This window comes from Symphodus melops (assembly GCF_947650265.1).
Source record: "Symphodus melops genome assembly, chromosome: 1".
NCBI lineage: Eukaryota > Metazoa > Chordata > Actinopteri > Labriformes > Labridae > Symphodus > Symphodus melops.
Window position 1 is genome coordinate 52,624,701 of NC_136691.1, and position 27,246 is coordinate 52,651,946.

Here is a 27,246-nt window from a genome sequence, read left to right on the forward strand (position 1 = left end):
TGAGTGCATTTATTTGTTTGATGGAGGTCTGTGTTGTCTGGAGCGGCATTGTTCTTATCAGTTCACTGTTTGATTTTGGTGACAGCAGTAGATGCTCAGGCTCTTGATCTGTGTTCTCATGACATGCTGCAGAGACACTTTTGTTCTCTGCAGACAAGAAGTTGCTTCTTTTCCTTGTGTTGTACTTAGAAAGACTGGCTCTCGTCACAGCCTTTTCTAAAGGGTGAAAAACTACCCTGATCTAATTAGATGGGTGGTGTGGACCCTAAAAAGGCTTAGACACGATTAACATTCACAAAGTCTCGGCTGTTCTCTCCGTGCAGTGCAACAAAAATCAAGAAGAAGGGTATTTTTGTGGCTGTAAGAGTGATAAAGATAAAAATATGGATGTTGCACTCTGGTTGGTATATAGGATCACATGAGGCACAGTGGTGTTTACATGAAACCCTTCCCTCGGGTTGTTTACTCGTATCGTCACTGCAGCTCATGAATGATGCTGTTAGTTTTGTGACCGCCGTACTTCCAGCGATTACAGAACATCAAAGACAAATCCTTGGTTTCCTAGAGCACACAGACAGATGATGCTCAGAGCCCTCTGCTGGTCCGTCAGACAGGATTAACAGCTGGAGGTGGAGACTTCAGGTTGTTTACAAATTAGATGTAATAGACGGTGTCTGACATATGGATATAGCAAAGCAGCTATGTTTTTGCATGTGGACAGTGCACACTGTAGCTCCTTAGACAGGTGGAAAACTGTCCACATTTTGTTGAGCGTGTTTATTTCCTTGTGAAAACGTGTTTGGTTAAACATGTTTTCATTCACATTGAATCAAATCATTTTAATGTCAACATTTTTTAAGAAATTGTTTTGGGCATTTTGACTTCTTTGGCTGAAGAGAGACAGGAAAGACTTGATCTGTGCCGTGACTTGAAGCGGCGACCCGACAGTTTCCAATCTAAGTCTCTACAGACTGAGCTATCGCCCCATTAACATGTTTCTTATCACTTTAAAAATCCTTGAATGCAAACAAATCTTCTAAGAGGTTGCCCTCTAACACAAAAAGCTCAGTTGCACTTATTAAACTTGCAGCCTTGCCTCTGCAGTGTTTACAATATTGGACCTGGACAGATTCTGCTGGCTTCCTCAAACTGACTAACAGGAAGTGACCTGTGTCCTCAAGCATGACGAAGAAACACCAAAGTTAAAGTCCATCCAGCATTATGGCTTTGGGGGCAACACAGTGTGCAACGACAACCATAAATAACAGCGATGTGGTTTTTCTTTTGGGTTCTCAGAAGTAGCTTTCTTTTGTCTGCAGTTGAGGGCAAGTTTCCGACATTAAGGGCACGTGTCCAGTTCAGGATGGACTGTGAGAAATAAACCATGAGTTAATAACAACAATCATTCACGCCTTATATTCAGGTCATTGAAATTCTTTGTCAAAACAAAAATGAAACGGATCAACTGAAGGCTGCAAATGTACATTTGGAGTTATGGGGGAACAAAAACCAAAACAAATCAATTACTTACTCAAACATCACCATGGAGACGCCAACACAAAGTTCAATGGCTCGTTCTCACCACATGAGGGAGACAGACAAAACAAAGATATTTTCAGATCTTTTTTGAAACTCGTACTACCAATTATAACACGCGTATAACAGCAGTGACCAGAGGTTGAATAATTCACACTTTAGGCAACTTATTTCAATATATATTCATCAGGGAGCTTTATTGTGGCAGTATTAACATATAAAACAATCCATGTTTTCTTTTTATAACATACAAACATTCAAAATTTTCACTTCACAAAGTTCATAAGGCTTGGTTGTCCCAGAAGACGGGGATCATTATTTGGGGCTTTTTTTGTCTTATTTTTTTTCAAATTAAATCTCCCAGAGTTTCTTATTAAAATAGACTAAATGACAAAAACAAATAAATAAAATGTTCTAACTAAACCAATAAAACAACTAAACAATCAGTCAAACAATCAAAAACAACAAAGTGACCGTGCAAGAGAATCTGCTACTGTACATGCCGACACAACACTGAAGTAATACTTGTTTTTCTCTTACACCCAGTGATATCAAATAGATTTGCATATAGTCGACCTGAGTTCAAATATTTAAAATCTTAAATAATCCATCAAAAGCATTTATTGTGTCTTCGGTATTTAATTCAATTTAAGGTTTGTAAATACTTGACTCATGTCAGAAAGTTCTGAATTTGTGAAACTTCAGATATGACATCGACTTGTGGATGGTGCGGATGATGTTTGTTTTTTTAATCACAGTTTTATGTTCAAACAGGCAACAAAACGTGTTCTCTTAGTCCATGTCTGTGTGTGTGTGTGTGTGTGTGTGTGTGTATACACACACACACACACACACACACACACACACATATATATATATATATATATGGTTTGACACAGGATAAGTAGTTCGGTAGCTCAAAACAAGAGCTAAATCTCAAAAGGCTAAAACTCCCTTTTAAACTCAAAAAGCTGCTAATTGTTTAATGAGCTACAAGCTAGTTTAATGCTACAGATTCATATCTTTTAAATACAGAAACAAAAGGCATTTAGTTGTTAAAACTGGGATGAGTAGTTACTTTTTGTTCAATGCAGTGTTTTTCATCTTTTAGCCTCAGCATCTAGCTTTAATAGAGCACACAAAGCACAATTTGAGAAATGTTTAACCCTCTGGTATCATTCGTTTTTACTTCTCTTTTGAGTCATTCGTGGACAAAAATGTCCTCAGTGAGGTTAGGTGTTAGTGGTAGCATCAAGTTTGAATGATTTACACACAGAGCTAAAGCACATTGAAGCCAACCAGCCAAACATGTTGTCATCTTTTCCATGCAGCCGTAATTTATTTTTCCTCTTTGCGCTGAGACATAAGCCTTTTCTTTTTAGATTGAATGAAAAGGCGCTAACAGTATTAGCAGTTCTTGTCAAGTTAGCATTTAAAATTCAACCCAAAGCACACTGCACGATAAGCTTGGGTGTTTAAGTCCTTTTAAACCGCTCTGATGACTGATTCTGATTGATGTAAAATGCCGATAACTGCCTAAAACTCTTCATCATTCACCTCCCTCCTCTTGACAAGAACAGAGAACATGCATTAATCCAGGATGATGAAGACAGCCAAGCCTACATCTAAGACCGCTTTACACAGACAAGACACACATAGGGACGAAACAAGAGACATTTGAACCCGCAGTGGGGGTTTTTAAGCTACAACTACAAACACATTATTTACAGATGAACACATGCAATTTAAAGTGAGAGGTCAGCAGAAGGAGAAGAGTGAGGGAAACTGTGTTAGTCAGAGGAGGATGTGGAAGAAAAACAAAGTACCAAAGCTGGAAACACACAATGTCTGTACAGTTTTACGTGAAGCCTGTACAGCGTATTTAAGATCTACATTTTGCTGCATGTGCATACTGGAGGAGCAACATGATTAAACACGGTGATAGCCCCCAATTCATGAGAAGGTGATTCCTTTTTAAGCAGTGCATACAGATCAGCTTCATCCACTACAGTGAAGCTGTTTTGTGAATATGAATGCAAACGTCTTCATCATAGTGGTTTGGCGCTTTCGCTTGGTCTCAGCATTGAAGCTCAGTGCATGTACTGTAAGTATGAAAATAAATGCTTTGTCCCTAAATGAGACTGACTTGGTTGTTACTGCATATTGTCTATATGCATAAAGCATGTCAATGCATAAAGTCTGAAGAGTTACATGGTGATGCAGCTGATAATATGAGATTATAATGAAAGGACCTTGAGGATGACGAGCACTGCAGAGGCTTCTGAAGCAGCTTCAGAGTACAGACGGTGATTTAAAAAAAATAAAATAAAAAATAAAACTTCAGTTCTTTAAAAAAAACTTGAATACTGAGAGCTTTGAAAGAGAGATTATCCAAACTGGACTTCATGTTTTCTACTAATTATGAAGCAGCATGGCGCTACGACGGCTTAACTGTAGTCAGTGCTCTCCACAGTAAAGACTTCTGAGTAATATTTTCATATAAAGACATCGATGCATATGTGTTTGAGGTGAAATTAACCTGTGATGACACTGCAGCAGTCTCTACATCCAGCTACAGACTTGGAATATGTACACGCGTAATGTTTTATAATAGCGTTATAGCAAGACATGTATGGATGTTATGATTAAACTATACGTGATTAGATGCATTTTTTTTCTTTGTCTTTTACGTAAATATTTGTAGACACATATTTGTATTTCACACATAAACTGCAAATGCCCTGTCCTGAGAAGTTGATCCAAGTCCAACAGCATTGGAACCGATAAAACTAAAACAAAAAAGTGTTCTGATTTATTTTTTTATTCTTTTTTTTTTTTTTTATCTGAAGCCATTTCTCATAAGTTCAGAACCATCATACTTCAGCTGAGGCTATATCCACACTTCAAGTCATCTTCAGGCACTGTCTGTGTGATGAACAATCAACGCTCTGATGGCTGCAAGTTCCTAAAGTGACGAGGCGTTTTCTTTACCAGGGCTACAGGAGTCTGATCGTCGTATGCCCAATAATGAGTTTAGTCATTTTAGTCCTCTGTTTACTGACAAATACTTAAATGATAGGCTACTTGCAAAGACTTTGAAGTATCTGAACACCTGTGGTAGGTGTCTTTAGTTCATCCTGGTTCTTGTTTTCATGTTGGTTAACTGGTTAAATGTGCAGTATGACATTTTGCTGAAGGGGTCTCTAAATCAAAGCCATGGCTGTGTTTGTTCTCAGATGGACGAGAGGAGCGTCCATCTGACAAATAAGTCAATATTCGGAGGCATTTTTACTCAAATCAAGAAACTTTCAATTAAGATAACAATATTCACCAGTAACTATTTTCTTATGAACTTGCTAATTAGTTATTTTTAAGCATTTATGTGCGCTTTGTACCTAAATGACCATGTGCTCTAGCTTCTCAGCTGCCGTTAACTAAGAGTTGTCTTTCCTAATCACTGTTTACTGACAGTGAGTAAAGGCGTGAACTCTTAATAATATGCTTTGGTTAGTCTGGCCTTTAACGGGTAGTAAGGTAGTACCAGTTGAAAAGTTCTTCTCCCTTAATAAGTCTCATTTAGTTTGGTCTATTGTCATTAAACTCAGCCCAACACTTCTTGTCTTAGTCACCTCCAAATAACTCTGAATTAATAGAAACGAGTTCACTGGACGACAGCATGTATGGAATATGCTCACGACATTTTAATGTAGAAATAGTTTTGTTATTGTTCATCTCTGACTCTGGACCTTTTTAGGAACTTTCAACCATTGTAGCAAAGACCGTCCCGGTCATGAAACTAAACTATGAAAACATCTTTAGAGTGTATTACTCCTGAGACACTGACATGAAGTCTGCCAGAACATGTTAAACAGCTGCAGTGATTTAAATGACAAACAGGATGCAGGATGGTGAAACAGATCTTCTTAGAAATGGCTACAAATCATTTCTAGTTTTGATTTGGTGGCTAACATAAGGATCCGCCTCGTAAGCTAAATACCTGACGATCAGTCTCTCTTTTGTTTGCTTCATTAGGCAAAGTTCGGAAAGGTGCCAGAAGTAACTTTTCCTCATTAGCTCATGGGTAACTTTTCTTCCTCTTCACCTCGTAACGTCACAACGCTCTTTAAAATCTCTGAAGGATGCGCCCGTAGCCTCATTGAGCTGGCATGTAACAAGATGTTCAATTAAACACACAAGTTTCTCGTCTCAAACACGCTGATGTTTTCCTCCTGCTGCCCTCCTTTCTTCCTAAAATGACATCACATAATCTGAAACAGTTGTAATCTGTGGTCTGTGTAAAAGATTTGTGCTCTAGCCTCTGTAGGAAAAACCCCGGGTGCTACACAGTCAAGCAGTGCTGACGGTAGTCTGAAAAAATAGCTCAACACCCATCACCTCCATAAACGTCAATAAATGTACTTTTTCTTTTTTTTCTTTTTTTTTTTTAGTAATCTTTTGTAAACTGTTAATTTGAAAATAAGCTCAAAGTAGATCCTCTGACTGAAAAATTCCTGAAAGATCTGGATCACATAAAAATGTACAAAACGTTAAAAACAACTTCTTTAAGATCGGTATTCATTATCAATATTTCTCTTTTGTTCTTAAATATATATATAATGTACCTCTGATGGTGGCTATTTTTGCGTTCAGTGACAAATCAATCCTTTATCTTTCCACTCCGTCATGACTGACAGGCTGTACGACCAATCAGGTGCTCCACTCTGTGGGCGAGAACCAATCAGAACGGTTTGTGTTCTCTCCCAAAGTCAGAGCATCAGCTGATCAGCATCAGGAGCAAATAGACCGAAAACTACGACTATCAAAACCAAACCAACTTCTTTTCATGTTTTTGGACTCTTGTTGGGACTTCCTCTCCGTCCGTTTCTTCCCTCATCAAACTTTTTTCCATAAGCTGGCTCTTCCTTTAACACTTGCAGTATTTTTTTTTGCCTTTTCGAGTCCATCACCACCATAAATGTTTGTCCTAACAAATAATTGGATCCTATAAGTAAAATGTTATTGGTCTGTCATAACTTGTTTCTTACAGACAAAAAAAAAAAGATGCCGCCAAAACAATCTAATCTAACAAACAAATCTAGCTTTTGTCAGAATTATTTCATCAAATATAACGATTCTCTGTGAGAGATTTCTTTGTTCAGAAAAAAATCTTGGACCAGTTGAGTGAAATCTTATAAATGAACTGAGGAGACTGTCTCTCCTGCTGTTTAAACTGATTATAGGATAATAATTACATGTTAAGACAAACGTTTGACCTTATTTGATTCCCTGCAGTGACTTCTCTCTCTCTCTTTAGTCGGACCACAGGTGCTCCATGGCCATGCTGATCCTGCACAGGATCCAGCGCCGCAGCGGGCAGTAATACTCGTAGTGAAACTGCTCAAACTCCGGCGTCTGGCGGATCTCGTGAAGGAACGACACGTCAATGTCTGACTCCAGCAGCAGCAGCAACGTGGGCACAGTGACTAGCAGCACGCCCATTACCACCGCGACGAAGCGGGCCACGCTGAGCACACACGTGTTGACTCTCTCATTGGACGACAGCAGGCGCAGGCCGCTGCTCAGGACGCCGCTCATTCTGCTTCTCGACGCCAGGCGCGTGCGCTCGTAGGCCCGGTCTCGTTCCCTCTCTGCCTCCAGCTGGGCCTGGATATCCGGGTCTGAGTGAAGCTCCCTCAACAGCCGGGCAGGGCTCTGCACCGGGGAGGAGAAGAGGAGGTCCACCCCTCCCTGACTGTCTTCCACGGGGGTGGGCAACATGCTGGCACAGGGGCTGCAGAGAGAAGATTATATTCAAACAGTCACTGAGGTGTTTTATTGAGACGTACAGCAGACACAGAGCACCTCACTGCTGTCATGTGACTTTTTGTGTTTATTTCACCAATTTAAAAGGAAGTTCAGATTAGGTGTGTTTGAAACTTATCACAAAGAGGAAAAAATAGGTTAACTAGCATACAAATGAGATAATTATATGGTTGAGGGGTTGCGGAGAGTGATTTTGTGTTTCTTGTTGTTTTTATGTTGTATCAGCGCTGCTTCAGCCATCCACCTTTCAAACCTTGTTGTTGTTGTTGTTGTGTCTGTCTGTTTTAGGGTTTGAAATAAATGATTTGAATTGAATTGAATTGAATTATTTTATTCATTAATTTATTAGTCCTCTCTCTCTCTGTCTCTTTCTGGTTCTTTTAGCATTTTCTCCTGTAGTTTTAACCTTAATCCTCCAGCCGGGGTCTTAAATCAGTTCTCCTCTCTGATGCTGACAAAGGTAATTTTTTCATCCATCCTCCTCCAGCTCATGTCCTCTGTTGTCTAGGTTTAACTCTTCAGGACGCCTAATCCCCTCCTGAGACATTCCTTCAGCGCCATCGTCAGTGTCGACTCTCCATCGAGGGGTTTCCTATCCCACCTTCTGTCTCACTACCCCCCAAAGGACATGAAGTCGTGACATAATAAATCAAAGAGTTTGCACTTTTCTCCTTCTTATCAGCCCTATATATTTACAGTCTTGTTGGTATTGAGTTGATGACTTGATGGCTTCGCCTACAGTTATTAACCTGAAACGCCTGTCTGAGGGAAACGTCTGCCTCTCCAGTTGTTAAATGATTCACTTTTTATAGTCTCTGTTGCTCTAACACTTCGTCTTAGACTACATATTTAGTTTTAAAAAAAGCACCCTGCTGACACCAAATGCATCACTGAGAGAGGTGGGAGTTCACTAAAAGACTGGATCAAAACAGAAGACTGATAGATGCTAATAAGGTTTCAATAAAATATAATTTAAAAGTGCTTTTAAATAACGTGTAATGAAACTCTACTCACCTGTAGACAAGCTCTGAAATGGTAAGCGGGCCGCTGTCCTCCTTGTCCTCCTCTGCTTCGTCATTGGCTTTGGGCGTCTGAGGCCGGAGATTTGAGGTTTCCATGGAGACACGGGAGGGCTGCAGGTCATTGCTCAAAGCAGAGTTTCCTCCGTCAGTGTTTTGTTGCTGTGTGTCGGCGGATGCAGCTGAAGGTTTGAGAGGAGACAAAGGGACGGAGTCCTTCATGGCTACAGCACCTGATGGGGGACAAATCAGGACGCCTTTACAAAAAAAACTTCTGTTAACCTGCTAATCAGTGAATCAGCCTTCAAATGAGAGGGCAGCATCATCGCACGAGTCTGGGGGGGTGGTGGGAACATTTTCCCTTCACACTGCATATTACTGTAATAATAAAGTTTATATATAAAGAGAGTAAATGTAAGTAAAGGTTACATCTTAGGGTGAAAACATAAATGACGAGAGAATGAGCACATTTCCACAAATAAATCTTCAAAACACTTTACTGTATAAAACATGTACACGCACCCTTACCTGCGTTTATTTCTGATTTATTTTTGGAGAAAGACCGTTTTCTTTTTCTTTCCTTTAATTGTTATAAACGTTGATTAGTGCAAATTTAGACAAATCTCTTCTACGATATGAAGATCACTCAGCAGTAAGGACCCGTCTTTATCAACGCAGTCATATTTTCATACATTGAGCAGCTCTGTCTAGTCGATGAGTTGTCCACAGCGTGGCGATATAGAGACGTTTAAACTTGCAAACTTTCCTCAAATCAAAAACCACAACAACTTTACACGTTGCATTTTTACACGTCCGAGCTCGAGCCACAATATTTACGGAAGATCTTTCCTGCCACGTGCTGTACGAGCTCTCAATGCCATTTAGAGAGGTCATGACTATACAAGTGATCCCCCTTTAGAGGGTACAGTTATTACATCTGCTGTCCCCCCCCCCCCTTTTTGTCGCCTGTCTGCACAACTATTTATTTATTTATTGCTTATTGTTGTACTTTGTGGAGTGTTTTAATTTGTCCTGTGTGTTTTTTATATTTTGGAGAAGCCAAAGACAAATTTCCACCACGGTGGACAATAAAGTCATCTAATCTTTTAAATTTTCCCGTTTCTGTCTCATGCTTCCAACAGAGACTTTTGGTCCCTTCAGCTTGAGCTGAAATATGCGACATTTCAGTGTTACTGCTATTTTCATGAACTAAACTTTGGACAAGAAGCCAAACTGTGCTGAATTTAATGAAATAGTAATTGTTATATTTTCACTGTAAGAAAATGAAGCTGCAATATTTTCTACAACTACTTGACTTTTTCTGAGAGTGAATCATTGTTTAATATCTGCTGTGTGCTCCAGTGTACAGGGAAGCTGTAAAATGTGGCTTTTCAGTTACAGAGCTTGGCCACATGATGGCACATTTTGTTTTCTTTAGAAATGGAGCTTCCACAAACATCCAAAGTGACGTTAAAGCTGAACTACACAAAATGATACTCTTACTGAGGTCAGTTATTATCTGCTTCACAGCCTTTTCACATTCTGATAGGCAGATTTAAAGTCACTTTAGAGAGTAAAGTTAGTGTAAAGTAATTGTAGTCTCGTGATTCCTACTGGTGTGACACAGCCTGACTGTGTGTGTGTGAGTGTGTGTGTGTCTGTGTGTGTGTGTGTGTGTGCGTGTGTGTGTGTGTGTGTGTGTGTGTGTGTCTGTGTGTGTGTGTGTGTGTTTTTAGATTCACGTCACTCTGAGGTGTTGACAAAATGATGAATTTGTCACATCACTGATGCGTATGGTCACGCGATCATTCTGAATACTGACGTCAGTGTGGGTCTGTCTTTATGGTTTGTGTGTGTGTGTGTGTGTGTGTGTGTGTGTGTGTGTGTGTGTGTGTGTGTGTGTGTGTGTGTGTGTGTATTTAAACGTGTTTGAGTGTTAAAAACAAGCCCAGCTGTCTTCCTGCTGTGGATTAAGAAGGAGCTGGAGGGTTCGTGTCCAGTGACAAACGACTCAGTGAGTCGACACCTTTTTAATCCGGACTCCATGTCATCCCTTACACACACACATACATACACACACACACACACACACACACACACACACACACACACACACACACACACACACACACACACACACACACACACACCTTCTTATAAATCTTTTACTACTTGAGAGGCACAAGCTTAAGAGTGAATCTTTAAAACTTTGAGCAATCACACAGAAACAATAAATCTAACATGTTGGATTGGTGAGAGAGGACATCTTTGAAGTTCAGCGACGGGAGAAATCGAGACGCTTTCGATCCATTTATCAAAAGAGACATTGCCACGGAAACACAGGGCCAAACGTAGCTTATCAGTTACCATGCCAACCGATTCAAAAACAACTTAAGAGAAATTAAAGGACACAAAGGATGAGAGCGGAAAACCTGTGGAGCTCGCGGTGACAGCTGCCATGGCAACAGAGTCAGCAAAGAGGCACGGAGTGGATGAAGTGAGAGAGAATGGGGAAGTAAAGTTAAAAACACAAGGAGGTGGAAGAAAACGAGAGGAACAAAACAGCATCTGAAAAGTCAACATTTAAACATTACCTGTTGCAGCTTCAGTAAGATAACACTTGGTCGAATTTGATTACAACTCATCTCCAGAAGAAACAGTCTTCGACTACATAAAGAGCCAACTAAAGTGTAATAGAACAGGCCTCAAATAGAAAAACTGGATGATGTCCATTTTTAAGAGGTAGTCTTCCGCAAAACGGACACCTGATGTGTTTGAGCTCTTTTGAACTCTGACTGGATCCCAGGACGCTGATGAGGAGGCAGCCACCCAAATCACCCTGAAATGATTAAAGCAGTTTTGCACATGCACAGTTCCTTTTGGAAATGTCCTGACTTGTCCCTGGTCAGATGATGTAAATGTCACCGACCCCGTCCGCTCGCTTGAGGGGAATCTTTCCAAGGATTATCTGCTGCACCTCAACTCAGCCTAACGTGGATAGAGTTTGAAATAGAGGAGAGAGTGTAGTCCTCGGGAGGCCCGGGTTCAAATCCGACCTGTGGCTGCTGTTATGCAGAGCTATTTCTCTACACGCAACCTCGTCATTGTCAGAGCACCTGCATCTGTTCAACCGAGTGTGTCCAAGATCAGACTGAACGCCTGTTAGCTCGGCTCTTTTCCTCTTTAAACTTCAGGATTACAAAAAAAACGCAGCTGAAATGTGTAAAGTTGTTTCTGCAGATACCAAGAAAAGGTATTTAAAGCTCTGAAGTCAAATGACTGCATTTGATTTTAAGTTTTTTTTTTTTTTCAAAAGTGCAACAGACGTGATCCTCTCATGAGCTCCTGTTGCTGCGATGGATAACACTTCTCCCCCATCTTAACAATTTCAAGTGAAAGAACTGGATCAGCTGTAAAGCATCCTTTGTAACCCGATGAGGATTCAGTTTCAGCTCAAGGACACTTGAACATGACGAGTTACGACAGCAGGAGTGATACAGAATGTGACCAGTGAGGGAAGGACCCCATTGACGTTTTAACGTCAACGTATTTGTGCACAACTTTTGAGCTGGTTATTCAGCTACAGTCAAATATCTCACATTCCCAACACTAACCTCCTAATCCGTCTGCTACCAACAGTATCTCTGTCTTACCACCTTAGACTCCATAAAACAGAGATCATAGTCACATCACCCAGTGGTTTCTGTAGAGCTGTCATAGAGCCCAACAATGGCGGTCCTGTTATTGGAAAGGCTTACACCAACGTATTCTTCAAGAAGAATCTGAAGAGTTGGAGTTGAATGAAATCTTGATTATTGAAACGATCACATGTGATCTCATGTCGCTTGTCATCTTACGAGCATATTCCAAACTATGAGAACAACACGAGCAAAGCTGACAGCTCAAGGTCAGAAAGAGGAATCAGCTGATGGGACGCCTAGCCTCCACGCAGTGACGGTTAGTCAATAGAGGGCAACCAACCGCTCCCCACGGGATTAATGACCTTCACTGAATAAATGTTTTAATTACTTGTCAATAAAGACGACACATACATGCAGATTTTTAAAAGGGCAATGTAAATTTGACTTAGCTATTTAGTCAAATGTAAAATCTGAAATCAATTGTATATTAAAAATGTTCTCAGTCTCTAAAGTTACGCATTGATAATGTGTTTCTGGACTCCAGCGACTCTCGTTATAGGTAGACATTAGCTCCTCTTAGAACATGGATTAGAGCAGGAGAAAAAAAAACGACCCCTGAAACCAGACTGTACCTGCTGCTGCAACGAAAAGATCTTTAATATCTATGTGGTTATCAGGACTTTTGGAGCAAGCCTCAAGTGGACACTCGAGGAACTGCAGTTTTTGAAATTCTGCACTGGCTTCATTTTTCATCACCGGACGTTGCTGCCTGATTCAGACTGGAAACACAGTCGCTTAAACTGTAGCTAAAGTTTCTTACTGTCACAGTAGCGGCTCCTTGACTCCAGTTTGCATGAGGTGTGTGTATGTGTATGTGTGTGTGTGTGTATGTGTGTGTGTGTGTTTCTTATTTTATTTCTGAGTATGTTGTGCTAAGTGCTTGGTGCATTTTGTTTCCCTCTCCTCCCTTCCACTCTGCTCACCTGCAACACACCTGGCTGCAATCATCCTCACCTACAAGAACCCTGCTCCAACGCTCGGTCTCTGCCGGATCGTTGTACCATTCACGGTTTGTTTGTTTGCAAGTCCAGCTTCTGTTTGCTCTGCTAACTAACTTTGCCTGAGAAAACTCTGACTTCTTCGTTTTGTCTCCAGGATTATCTACCTCCAACTTCAAAACCAACCGCCAACTCGCCTGTCAGCCAACCAACTCCTTCTCACTGCAGCACCTCCTGCCCTGGACGCCTCCTCCTGTATATTCTAAAAAAAAAACATTTTTTTTCCTTTTCACCTCTCAGTCTGGTCTGACACTGTCGTGACACTTACACTGCAGCTTTTAAAGTTTTTAAAGTTTCCCCGTTGAATAGTAAGGATTATATTGAGTCATTTCAAGACACATCAGGTCTGTGCATGTTCTCACACACTCACTCACTCACACACACACACTTAAGAGGTCTCTTGAGAGTTTCCGGTGTTTGACAGATTACACAGGCAGTCTGCAGCATGCGGTTGCCACAACAAACTTGGCGACTGAACTGCTTGGCTTGAGAAGCTCATTCATTCACTGCACTTTTCTCATCTTTAATACTGATCTGAATAAAAAGAAGACTTAAAGATCACTCAACAAAGACACAGAGTTTGATGGTTGAAGAAACTATACAAACTCAAGTCCATTTAGCAAACTGCAAAAAGCTGCACTGCAATTCACATGCATGTCTCTTCCTGTTTTTTGACACATAATTCTGCCTTTGCCGCCCAGTCTTACTCTGTTCCAGCGACTTTGTCTGAAGTCCAGTATGGATCTCGGCGATGCGCCCCCCATGTCCCACCAGCCGTACATAAACGTCCCGTGCCGTGTGATTGGCTATACGCAGGTGCAGGCTGCGCCGTGTTGTAATCTTCACCTGGCACCTCAAGGCCTCGGCCACCACCATCTGGTCATCCGGAGTCTCCCCTGGGTGGAAAACTTCAAGAGGCCCTGCCTGTCCTTCCTCCATCGCCTCACCCTCAGGCCTCTCTGGGGTCACGTCCAGCCCGAGTCCCTCGGACCTGGTTTGGTCTCCAACTCCCAGTTCTGAACTGCTCTGCATGAGGCCGGCTCCGACATCAATGCTGCTCCTGTGGTCAAGAACCTCCATCTTTCCCCCGGGTTACAAACCTCCGACCCAGCTGTCTGTGGTAAGACCCTCACTCCCAGACTGACCGGGCTGCCAGCCGAGCTCTCAGGCTGTGATGGGTACTGACACACACACACACACACACACACACACACACACACACGACTATTCATACACACTGAGAGAGATGGTGAGAGACAGGCCCCAGACACATTCTCTCTCTCTCTCTCTCTCTCTGACGGCGGTCCTGTGAATGTCAGCGCTGCTAACAAAGAGTAGAGGGGCATTAGAGGAGGATCAGGCCCAAAGCTGCCCCCTCTATAAATAACCTGGTGGTCCTGGCTGCAGAGGGGCAACTAATCTAACTCTGATTACAGCGGGGCAGGCCTGACCCTGGATGGGATGAGGATCACTTTCTTTTCCTCACTTCGAGTTTCACTTGAACTCTGTCTCTTCCTCTTATCAGACACATGAATCTCTCTCTCTTCAATAAATGCCTCCAAGCTGATTTTTGATTCAAGACAGGCAAGTTGTGGGCAGCGAAGGGACGAACTCGAGCAGGAAATATGAATAGAAGTTTAACGCAGCTGGCTTGAGGAGGAAGAAAAGACGTGTTACATTGCTAACAGGGTCTCATTTGTTGTGATGAGTGTTGGCAGGAGAGTGCATCACGTCTCTAATGTGATACACAAATATATAGTCTGAAGCCCATAAAACACCCGAGAGCAACAGCCTTAACCAAACATTCCCTGTGAGCGTGTGTGTGTGTGTGTGTGTGAGAGAGGGGGGATTTGGGGAGATAAGAGGGGGACAGGCTGTGCAAACAGAACAAGGTCATCACTGACCTTGGGTCAGCTTCCTGTTTCCCCTCTTAGGGCTCAGATTAGTGATCTGAATTTAGACGGGGATCCTGGAGCATCTCGAGGACACTTTATCCCAGAGTCCTCGCAGCAGCCGTCTTAAAACACTTACCAAACAACTGTTTGAACGAGCTGGACGACCTGTCATCGTACAGATTAGATACTAAATTATCCACATGGGGATGGATTTCAGTTGAGGGGACTTGGTTGCACAAACCTAAAATGATACAGACATTAAATGTGACGATTAACCAACTTCAAAAACCTGCTGATATCTCCTTCTCCAGACACCTGGCCTTTTGATAATCCCTCCTAGAGAGTGGAGAAAATATATTTCTAGAACTTTCCAAAATCACAGCACAAGAATTTCCGCACATTGCCAACTCATAATTTCCCCAAAATTTCAGCAAAACATTTCAGCACAGGTCGCCTCAAAAATATTGCAAAGTTTCCCCTTCACGTATCTCTGACGGCACCATGCGGGCTCCCTGGAGTCAGGACATGGTGTGAAAAGGACACCGAAGAAGTCCCACTGTCATGTTAGATAAATTTAAGTGTGACGGTGGACTAAGCAACAGAGTCTGACACGATGACTGCCTCTACCTTTATATCAGCGCTGCGAGTAATTAGCAGTAAACACAATATCAAAGAAAGAAAAGAGTCTGAAGCAGCTTCATTATGTGCATGAAAATCAAACCTGTCATGCAGAGGACACAGGACATTATGTTAACACAATCACCCTTTTCTACTTGTTCATGGTGCATTTGTCTGAATATCAACTGCTGCATTCAAACACTGGCTCACCACGACTTGTTGACATTTTACTGGGGAATTGCTGGCAGTGTGTTTTGTGTTCACACATGCAGCTCATCGAGAACACTTTGGGAAATTTTCAGGAGTTTTGTGTCCGTGTGAAAGTGACCAGAAGATCAAAAAGGAACTTCAAATCTTCAACTTTAGGGTTTTTCCAGGTGTTGAACAGTTGTACTTACTGATGGACTCATTAACAAGACTTAGATAGATAGATAGATAGATAGATAGATAGATAGATAGATAGATAGATAGATAGATAGATAGATAGATAGATAGATAGATAGATAGATAGATAGATAGATAGATAGATAGATAGATAGATAGATACTTTATTGATCCCGAGGGAAATTCAAAGCTTGATTGGGTTCATCGTTTGAAGGATTTTAAAATACAATAATTACCAAATCAAATGTTTTCTTCTCATTGAGTATCCAGTCTAAGGTCCACACACACAGAATCAGGAGCCACAGGAGGAAACAGGCTGTCATTACTCTGCCTGTATCCTGTCAGTGGTGCATGAGGCCCTTGATTTGATGAGCACCTCCTACCCCTCCCAAACTAACCAACCGAGACAGACGAGATGCTTAATGCTGCAGCTCTCTGACCCTGAGCCAAGAAGAATTGATTTTGCTCTTAATGGGATGAGGGGAGCTGAGAGGAAGACAGTGGGAGGAGGATGAGAGGTGGAGAAAGCAAGGCGGGGTGTGACCGTAAATTCTGTCAGCGGAGGCGTTTGAGAGAAAAGTAAATCAGCAGGATGAAGAGAGTGATGGCTCCACAACATGATTGTACTGTACATGTGTGAAGGTCTCAAGAGCTCGCACCAGGTCGATGTGTGAGGATTTAAAGGGAGTGAGGAGGGATAGGGGGGAGTAAAAGATGGAGGGAAGAGGTCGGGTATACGGAGATGAAGGGCTTCAAATCTGTCATGTGCAGAGCAGAGGTGTGGGAGGATGAAAGAGTCGAAAAAAGAAAAAAAAACCCATAACCACGGCAGTCAGTCAGTCGTACGGACAGTGGAGGCTATCACTTAAGTCTCAGTAGGCAAAGGGTGAAAACATAACTTCAAACGCCTCTGTCTGTACTGAGCTGCAAAAAAACCCCCTTAAAACTGGATATGCTTATACTCTCAACATTTCCCAAATATTGATAGATATTTATTGATCCTGAGGGAAATTTAAGAGTGACATATAGAGTGACTTTGTATAATTTGGCAACCTATATTTTATAATTGGTTTCTTTAACGAGCATGAGGAGTAATAACACAGACAAACAAAAAAAATGGCAATATCTTTCAAGTAATGGGAAAACCCTCAACAGGAACCCTCATGGCATTAAACCCCCCCACAAGATGGAGCTCAGCCAAAGTTCAAGCAGGAGGACTTTTAAAATCAGTTTTTCTCTCTTGCACAGTGAGTGTTTTATTTCCCTGCCCTGGTCACCTTCATAGCAGCTCAGCAGAGTTCAGATACAGCCTCAGTAACACACTCCTCCTCACATCCTGCATTCTTCTATCCCCACCACCACCAGGGTCGAGACTCCACAGGGGGGTCTCCTATCCTGCTGTCTGCATCGCTACCCCTCTGAGTCCATGATGTCTTCACGATGGAGTCTAATCACCAGAGACTTTGTTAATTTATGTTTTCCTAAACTGGTAAATAAATCAGTGTCAAATAAATAAAACTCTTCCTTAAGTCTCCTGATTGAAATAGTTTAGGTCTTTAAAATGTTAAAATGTATTTCTTTATTGGGAAAAACAGTGCAGGGGGTTGATATTCATAATTGTCCCTCCATATAATAATCATATATTTTGTATAATTAGGGATAATTAGGTGTGTTGCTGATTTGACTGACAGGTGGAGGCGTTAAAGTTGTTTGTCAGGAAGCTTCAGGCCTGCATCAGCTCCAACTCTTCGTCTGTTTCTAGATGGATCAATAGTTAGGCCGAGTCAGCATTTCTACTACAATGGCCGCCATCATCTGGCTTCCTAACGGCTCCTCAGAAACCAACGGGTGATGTCACTGAGTTTATGTCCACGTTGTATACAGTCTATGGTTTTGATCTGGGGCTTGATTGGGTTCCTCCTGAGCACGGTTGCTCAACCTAACATAATCTCTTTATCGATCGACGATAATAATACGAGTCCAGCTCTGAGACAGCTGTTAACATGTCAGCTGATAAGCACCAACCCTCATTTACACGACACCACTATAGAAACATGCACCAATATCACTTCTTAATGTTTCAGTAAAAACTAACCACATGCTACAATGCAATATATTTCTGATATCCATTAAAGACATTTTTCTTATTTACAGTGAGTGAATTAAAAGTGCTGGTAGCTTCACAGGCGTCGTCGTGTCCGCTCCAAACATCGTGCATAAAACAGGTTTTCAGTGCTCGACGGACCAGCATATAATACGACATAAGCAGACGATAATGTTTCCATGAAAAATTTAATACATGATCATTTCAGAAATGTATTTTATGAAAGAAGGATTTAAAGGTAAAAAAAGGATTTAAAGGGATTTTTTGTGGGGGAAAAATAACCTATATTATCTGCTTTGTGTTAAACATTATAGTAAGTATGACAGGTTTGATAAACTGATGCTGTGTATAGATGTCTCTCATCATGAACCGTGTTTGTTGTGTTTGTCAGAGACAATGTTTGTCAATAAAGATTTGAGAAGCATGTGTTTGTCTTTTAAATGCAATAATGTGCAGACTCTATACTGTATATATATATATATATATATATATATATATATATATATATGGTTCACTTGCAACTGAAACAGAGAATGATGGATGTGCTCTACTTTCACTTTTGTGATGCAACCACTGAAAATACAGTCAAAAGCCAAACAACATAAGCAGCCTGAATTAAGCACAGATTAAAACAGGACCAGAACTGATCGAACAGAACAAATCCCTTCTGATTGACTTCTTCTTAATAATAATAATTGGATGAGTCTTTTTCTGTTATGTCACAAATTCATGGACACACATGCACTCACAGAGGCATGGTGGCAAACTCTGGGAGGATCATGGGAAGGGTATTTTTAGTGAGCTGCGTTTGGTGTCTCCAGGGAGACAGAAGTGATGGAGGAATGGGAGCATCAGCTGCTCAATTAACGCTTTCTGTCTGACACTTGTGCATGAGCTTCTTCGTACAAGAGGGAGAAGCCGTGTGACTGTTAAGACGTGTGTGTGGGTGTGCGTGTGTGTGCGCGTACGCATCCTACCGTTGTCCGTGGCCGTCTCTTCGCACTCGTTGGTGGAGGGCAGCGCAGGTACCAGCGGCTCCATGTTCATGATGAGGTTTTTATGGCTCAGAGAGTTGAAGCTTCGACTCTGACCAAACTGGGCTCTGAAACACAAACATCAGCTGCACTCACTGCATTTCTATGTTTCAATGTTTTTTCAAAACTTGTGTTGTACTCTGATAGGTTTTTCCTTGTATTTTAAATTGACTTCATATTTATATAAAGTGTAAATCTCTCAGCTTGAAAAAATGTTTTTATTTGATTTTCTCAAAATCCTTATCATTAATGTTTCATTAGCATTTTGAATAAGATGATGATGATGATGATGATGATGATGATGATAAGATGATTCGTTATTTCTCTTACCTGCGCACCTCTGGTGGCTCTCTCTGAATCTTAGAGCTGGCTTCTATCACCTCCTTTGCTACTTTTCCACTAACATGGAGACACACACATTAAACACAAAAACAGGTTTAAATGCTGTAAAACGTCTATTTTTCACGTTACTTTAAAAAAAAAAAAAAAATCAGTTACAAACTCATTTTAAGACAGCTGCAATATCTTTACTCTCAGGCAAAGAAAGAGTGAGGGAAAGTCTCAAAAAAGCATCAACCAGTCTGACTTTCAAACCAGGCTGAGAGGAGCCTCTGTGTTGTTCACTGATGATCATAATCAGAGCTGTTTTCTGTGCAGCTGAAGAGGCTGTTTCCTGTCAGCAGGGTGTAGCTCCATTAGTCTGATTGTTGGGCGGTTGGAGTTCCTGGACTCTGATCGCTCAGTTTCAAGCCAGCAGGCTCCACCAGCCCACACATGAGTCTATTGTTGCCGAGATTGATGGTTAGGTTTTAAATCAGAGGGGGGAAATGAAACATCTGGAGGAGTAGGCTTCAACACGGCCGTACAAACACATGAGTGCTACTTTCTGCCAAACGCTGGCCTTCTGTTTGCTGAAAAATGCTTCTTGAGAGCCAGTAAACAACTGATCCAACACAAGTGTGACAAAGATCTGATCTGCCCTGTATTGTGAAAGCTGTCATCGTAAGAGGACCACAAATCTCTTTCGTGTTTGCATGTGCACAAACGTCGAATTCCCATATTTCAGAACAAACTCCGCCGCGTGCTATAACTCATGGCTGAGCCCTTAAGCCAGACTGCTTTAGCGAGCAGATGAAACGGAGCAGGCTGAAGTGAGAGTCTCGTAAAGAGCTTTGTGTGAGAGGAGAGTCTGGGAATACATTATACGGCTTCAATAACAGACGAACAGAGAGGCTTTCCTCTGGACCAGTAAATCCCAGACACAGAGCTGGACTCAGGTGGTGATGCACAAAGGAAAGAAGAAGTATTGGGATCAGTTGATAGTATGTTGGGTATATCTGCAGATGTGTGTACGTTTCTCAAAGCAACAGTCACTTTGATTTAAGAGCTGCTGAAGTTGATTCAAGCCACATAGCACTGAGAATGGCTGAAATTAAAGAAACGTATCTCTCGGAAAAGTTGAACTTGGAGAATGTTATTAATTCGTTGCTTTAGTGGCAAACTGTCTGCTACCTTTCAGTGCATATTCTACATGACCATAGTCAGAGCTGATAGGCCATTCATTAAAACCTTTCCATCAATAACCTCCAAATTATTGATAGTGAATAAGAAAGTTGTTGTACATAAATTATAATCTTAATATTCTTTATTTACGTTTATAAAGATCATAATTCCTTTTAACAACTTCCTTACTTACTATCAATAAGAAATAATTAGGAGGATATTGAGGGCAAACTCTCTCAGACCTAGTTCATTCTTTTTCAGATATGTTTTTTGGATCTGTAATCAAAAGAAAAAACTAAAGCTACCCACAGACACCTTGCAAACCGAGTCCACTGAGTTTATTTTTCTATTATTGCGAAAACGGTCAAAAGTTTTGTAGTCAGTGTGCAAACATGATTGACGAAAAACAAGTACACCGATTTCGGACAAGAAAAACGGACTCAGTGAGGAATGGACTAAGAGCTACAGACTAGTCATGTAGCATAAGGTGTAAAGATGTGATTCATAATGACAAAAAAGCAGCAGGTAAACGACGGACATGCACGATAATAAGCAATTCAATTCAGTCAAAAACTGAAGTGAAGCAGCTAATTCATAGAAAATAGTATGAGCTTAGTTTAAATTATAACCGAATTCTTCTCACAGCTATGTCAAACACAGAAGGGTAGAAGAAGAATGATTTCTAGTGTAAAAGTCAATTACTGCACATGCAAACCTGCAGAAATACATTTACATTTATCAACATTTCAGAAGTGAATCAGACAAACGCTTTGTCAAAGAGGCAGAGCGTCTTCATCTTTTTATGAATGATTCATGAGCTATTCATGAATTTACCATTAATCATGTGTTGCTTTTTTAGATGTATGTATCTTAATGGTTTGTTAACTCTCGGTCAGGAGGCAGATGTTGTTGATTATTTATTCAGATCTGATAAAATGGTGTTTATTGGTTGCGGGCTGCTCTGCCTCTTTGATAACCTGCGTTCCCCCGATGAAGGTCGAGCAACAAAACATTGCTAGTAAATCTATTTATGCCCTTTCGTCAGTGTGCAGGATATTGCTTGCAATGACTAGTAGTGAAAGCTGACCTGCAGGTGAACTGTAAGTGAATCTTTCAAGCGACTGAATCCAACTCTTCATCTTTGTATCTCCACCTATTATTCCATTTCTGCACATCTGTATCTCACATGCTTAAACTTTTTCTTTTCTTTCACAGCTTCCCTTGAACACATACACTTTTTTTACTGTCATTCATTTGGCTGTAAAGAAAAAAAAAAAATGAAGAGAGAAAACATGCCCAGTCTTTGGAGAGCAAACTTGAATACTGTCTCACCTGTATCTGAACCGGCTGCCTTTGAAGAAGATGTTGCTGCTGGAAACTGTCTTTATCTGACTCGACTTCGCACACCTGTCAGACAGAAAACGGGGAGACAAAGATGTCATAATTGTAAAGAATCTGCAGAACAAAGACAAAGAAGCTCGGCCCCATCAGTTCATGTCTGTGACATTCACTCGTCATACGATGCATTTTGAATGTTCTCTCAGGTAAAGTACCAACAGCGTGTGGTCTGCAGTGCACACATCAGCCTGAGCAAAAGAGGGAGATGTTTCAAGGTGTGTTTTAAAGCTTACGCTGTAGGTCAAACCTCGATGTAACGTTCAGGATCATTTATCATGCAGAGCAGCAGGGACAGTGCCGAGGTACGCACACACACACACACACACACACACACACATTAACATACCTCTGCTCTGCTGTATGTGTGTTTGGGAGGGAAAGAGAGACCGTACAGTATGTTCTCAAAGCTCTGCTTGGATGCTATTTCCAAATTCACTTCCCTTTGATTTGATTAAGCTGCTCTGATGCCGGTCTGACATGCACTCCCTCTCCATGTGCCTCCAGGAGAAACATGAGCTGCTGTCATTAAGGAGTCAATATTCAGGGTTTTACAGGCACAGGCTGTTATCAGAGAGCTTTGATAACTATGTCTTCCTTTTGTTAGCTTTTTTACTTGTACTATATTTAAAGCATGATGATGCTTTAAGTATGATGACACTGTGAAGTACTTCATGGTTTCATCTGTGAAGGAAACTGGTTCAAAGAAAAATACAAACTACAGCAAAGAGCTGAGTGGACAGTTAAAAACTATAAAGTGAAATAACGTCAACCTTGACTGATGAGAAGGGAAATAGTGTGTTTTAGCAACACAAGACAAGAGGAAGCAAATAAGTAAATATAAATACAAATAAATATAAATATAAATATATATATAAATAAAATAATAATGGATGGGGTAAATAGAAATGTACAACTGGTTACAAGGTTATAATTTAAATTGGCAGGGATTCCTGAGTTCCTGGAGCCAGACACTCGACAGTCTGCAGGATTTTGCACATCTGCTTTAGCATACTTTTTCAAGACCAGAGGTATATGCTTGGTACGACATGGTACTTGAGTCATGTAATCATGAGTCTGACAGCTTCCTCTGTTGTTACCGAGCAACTCTAAAGCACAGTGAATTTCTTTTGTGATGTCCTTACTGAACCTTGACTGAGGCAATGCATATGTATTATGTTCGCTCACAACCTTGTAGGGACCATAACCACCAAAAGAAATGATGTCTCTGTTCCGTCACCGTCACCTTCACCCTGAACTTGTTTTCATTCCTGACACGCCGGCGGTGTCGATACTCAGTCAATAGTCGAGCAACGGCCTCGGAGCGATCAGCTGCTCCACAGTGAAAGACAGCAGCATAATACAGCAAAACCCCAGAGAGGCGGGGACATTATGTGTGAAAAATCCATGTGGATTTCTGGAGAAAGACTTTGAATGCCAGCAGAAGCATTGCTGAGGTAAAATGGTCAAGGTGCAAAGGAAATCGACAGAAAGGATAACACTTAAATATTAATGCAAATCTGCTACAACCAACTGTTCACATCATCCCTGCAGAGTCATAAAGTAATAATCTGTCAAAGGATTCAACATAATCAAAGAACCCGTACAGTGTGCCAATATGGACTATTACTGTAAAAACTGTCTTTTTGAGTGGGCTGTGTGTGTGACATGCTGTGCTTCTGCAGCCGGCCTCAAGTGGACATTTGATGAACTGCAGAAGCACAGGACTTAAAAAATTCTTGGCTTCATATTTGAACAGCAGAGGATTACACATCGTCATATTAACTGTCTTTTGCACATATACACAAAATCCTTTTAGGACTTGTTTTGGGCGAGCTGTATGTCTGATCGCAAATGGCTAAATTTTCACCCCCATTTTACCCAGAACTTTTCCTGCCGTGGTCCATGTTCTGTGTGGGGTCGTGGTGAGCTGATTACTTAACACAGCATGGAACAGTCAGGATAGGAGGGGGGTGATGTTTGTATGCAGTGACCAGTGTGAGCCTTGAAACTCCTTCAGTGTGTCTTTGTGTTCACAAGAGTGTTGCTCTTTAAATGTGTTGAACAGCATGCAGCATTTTTTTATGAAGGCAAACACTGTCAGACTCTGCTGCTCTGTCAGCTGTTACCACATTTCTTTTTACACCCAGTTGAGCCTCTGCTGTGAGGCGCATGTGTGAACAACTTCATCAGGAAGACTTCGGGGACCAGCTAGCTGAAAGTTTTGAGAAAATCTAAAAAAATGGCAAGTTTAAATCTCCAATCATACAGCTATAAAGTTCAAGAGTTGCCTTCATGTGTTCCTGTCACATTGCTCAAAATCCCACTTTAAATATGTAAACATGGTTTTGTTTTGAATTGTGTTTTTATCTGCGCCATTATTTGATTTGAATATGCAGAGCCTATCACACATCTTGGGAACCTTTAGGACATTTTATAACAACAACACATTTTTATTGTGTGTGTGTGTGTGTGCGTGTGTGTGTGTGTGTGTGTGTGTGTGTGTGTGCATGTGTGTGTGTGTGTGTGTGTGGTGTTGACGCACTTGTAAAAGGCTTGGTTCTCCACCCCACACTTCCATAAGTGCTTACACGCTGCAGGGGTCGAGGTGTGAAATGTCAACACCAGTTTCTTCTGCAGAAAAGAACAAAAACAGGAGAGAGACAAAAACAGTGAGGATAATAAAAGAGATCACCAAAAAAAAGAAAAAAAAGAAAAAGAAAGAAAGAAAGAGGTGAGAGAAGTGCTGAACACGATGAGAGGGAGCTGTGCAAAATGCTGACCCACAGACCCAAAGTGGGAAGCTTAGCAGGATGTTGGACAGATAGTGACTTGGCCTCAGTGTTCAGCAGTAAAAGAGCTTGTAGGCTGCAGAACGCAGGTTTTTATGGACAAGGGGGGGAGGGGGGCGTATTCCTGTAAATGTCTGGTTTTCACTCCTGTGTGTCTGGTAATACCATAGACTGGTAATACGAGAGAGCAGATCAATGCTGCTTTACCAGAGAAGAGGGCGAGAGAGAGGAAATACAGGGATCAATAACATGAGAGGGAGGTAATGTAAAACAGATACAGCCATGACTAGACATATCCATTAGTCATATTTATAAAAAGAGAAGATCGGGATGTTGAAACATGAAATAGTCTCCACACACAGTTTACAGCTGTGCACTGTTGCAGCTTGTTGCTTTTTCTAAAGTCAGCGATATTGCTCAGCTCCCTCAGGTATTTCTGTTGTGATAAACACGCATGTGCTGCAGCGTCCATGTGTGTGAGTACCAGATCTGCATGTTTAAATATTTTCACAAGTTGTCTTTGGTCCCACTTTGGCTGACTTGATAAAAGTGCTTCGAGAGCAAAACGTGACATGTTATCTTTTTATTTATTGTAAAATAATATTACACAGATCATCTGAGAATAATCAACAGCATAGTTTGCAGCTTCTTTGTGTGTGATTAAATCAATGTGCCGATCTGCTTGTTTCCAGCTGTCACAAAAAACAATGTAAATTAACCATCAAGTAAATTTAACTCTGATTGAAAGGACATGTCAAGCCTGTGCTTCAGTAAAAAGTTCATTTGAAATAGTAATCAGTTCAAAGTGGGACGGTTAAGTTTATTTGTTTTTGGCTTAATAACACCAGTGAGGGCAGAGAGGGAAATCATGCAGTGAGCTGTCACATTGTTTAAGACTCAGAACAAACTGAAGATCTATATTCGGATTAATTACACTCAACAAAAATATAAACGCAACACTTTTGTTTTTGCTCCCATTTGTCATGAGATGGACTCAAAGATCTAAAATTCATTCCAGATACACAATATTACCATTTCTCTCAAACATTGTTCATAAATCTGTCTAAATGTGTGATAGTGAGCACTTTTGCTTTGCTGAGATAATCCATCCCACCTCACAGGTGTGCCACATCAAGATGCTCATCAGACACCATGATTAGTGCATAGGTGTACCTTAGACTGTCCACAATAAAAGGCCACCCTGAAATGTGCAGTTTTTGCTTTATTGAGGGTCTGGGGACTCAGAACCAGTCAGTATCTGGTGTGACCACCATTTGCCTCATGCAGTGCAACACATCTTCTTCGCATAGAGTTTATCAGATTGTCAATTGTGGCCTGTGGAATGTTGGTCCACTCCTCTTCAATGGCTGTGCGAAGTTGCTGGATATTAGTGGGAACTGGTACGCGCTGTCGTATACGCCGGTCAAGCACATCCCAAACATGCTCAATGGGTGACATGTCCGGTGAGTATGCTGGCCATGCAAGAACTGGGACATTTTCAGCTTCCAAGAATTGTGTACAGATCCTTGCAACATGGGGCCGTGCATTATCTTGCTGAAACATGAGGTGATGTTCATGGATGTATGGCACAACAATGGGCCTCAGGATCTCATCACGGTATCTCTGTGCATTCAAAATGCCATCAATAAAATGCACCTGTGTTCTTCGTCCATAACAGATGCCTGCCCATACCATAACCCCACCACCACCATGGGCCACTCGATCCACAACATTGACATCAGCAAAGCGCTCACCCACACGACGCCACACACGCTGTCTGCCATCTGCCCTGAACAATGTAAACCGAGATTCATCCGTGAAGAGAACACCTCTCCAACGTGCCAGACGCCATCGAATGTGAGCATTTGCCCACTCAAGTCTGTTACGGCGACGATCTGGAGTCAGGTTAAGACCCCGATGAGGACGACGAGCATGCAGTTGAGCTTCCCTGAGACGGTTTCTGACAGTTTGTGCAGAAATTCTTTGGTTATGCAAACCAATTGTTTCAGCAGCTGTCTGAGTAGCTGGTCTCAGACGATCTTGGAGGTGAACCTGCTGGATGTGGAGGTCCTGGGCTGGTGTGGTTACACGTGGTCTGCGGTTGTGAGGCCGGTTGGATGTACTGCCATATTCTCTGAAACGCCTTTGGAGACGGCTTATGGTGGAGAAATGAACATTCAATGCCCGAGCAACAGATCTGGTTGACATTCCTGCTGTCAGCATGCCAATTGCACGCTCCCTCAATGCTTGCGCCATCTGTGGCATTTTGCTGTGAGACAAAACTGCACATTTCAGAGTGGCCTTTTATTGTGGACAGTCTAAGGTACACCTGTGCACTAATCATGGTGTCTGATGAGCATCTTGATGTGGCACACCTGTGAGGTGGGATGGATTGTCTCAGCAAAGCAAAAGTGCTCACTATCACACATTTAGACAGATTTATG

The 27,246-nt window shown here is 41.5% G+C and overlaps 1 protein-coding gene across 4 annotated transcripts in view; it reads right to left on the reverse strand.

Moving 5' to 3' along the window:
- Nucleotides 1–345: 345 nt before the first annotated feature.
- frmd3 (FERM domain containing 3) overlaps nt 346–27,246 on the reverse strand; it is a 64,259-nt gene continuing 37,358 nt past the window's right edge. For 3 of the 4 annotated variants that reach the window (XM_079368086.1, XM_079368087.1, XM_079368088.1), the window contains 6 exons: nt 24,556–24,644; nt 21,948–22,022; nt 19,443–19,511; nt 19,056–19,180; nt 8,374–8,611; nt 347–7,327 (listed from right to left, as the gene is read on the reverse strand). In XM_079368086.1, the coding sequence (XP_079224212.1) occupies nt 6,847–7,327; nt 8,374–8,611; nt 19,056–19,180; nt 19,443–19,511; nt 21,948–22,022; nt 24,556–24,644 (1,077 nt within the window). In that variant the 3' untranslated portion in view covers nt 347–6,846. Of the gene's footprint in view, nt 7,328–8,373; nt 8,612–19,055; nt 19,181–19,442; nt 19,512–21,947; nt 22,023–24,555; nt 24,645–27,246 lie in introns of all 4 variants that reach the window. The other variant, XM_079368085.1, reaches the window with a different exon arrangement.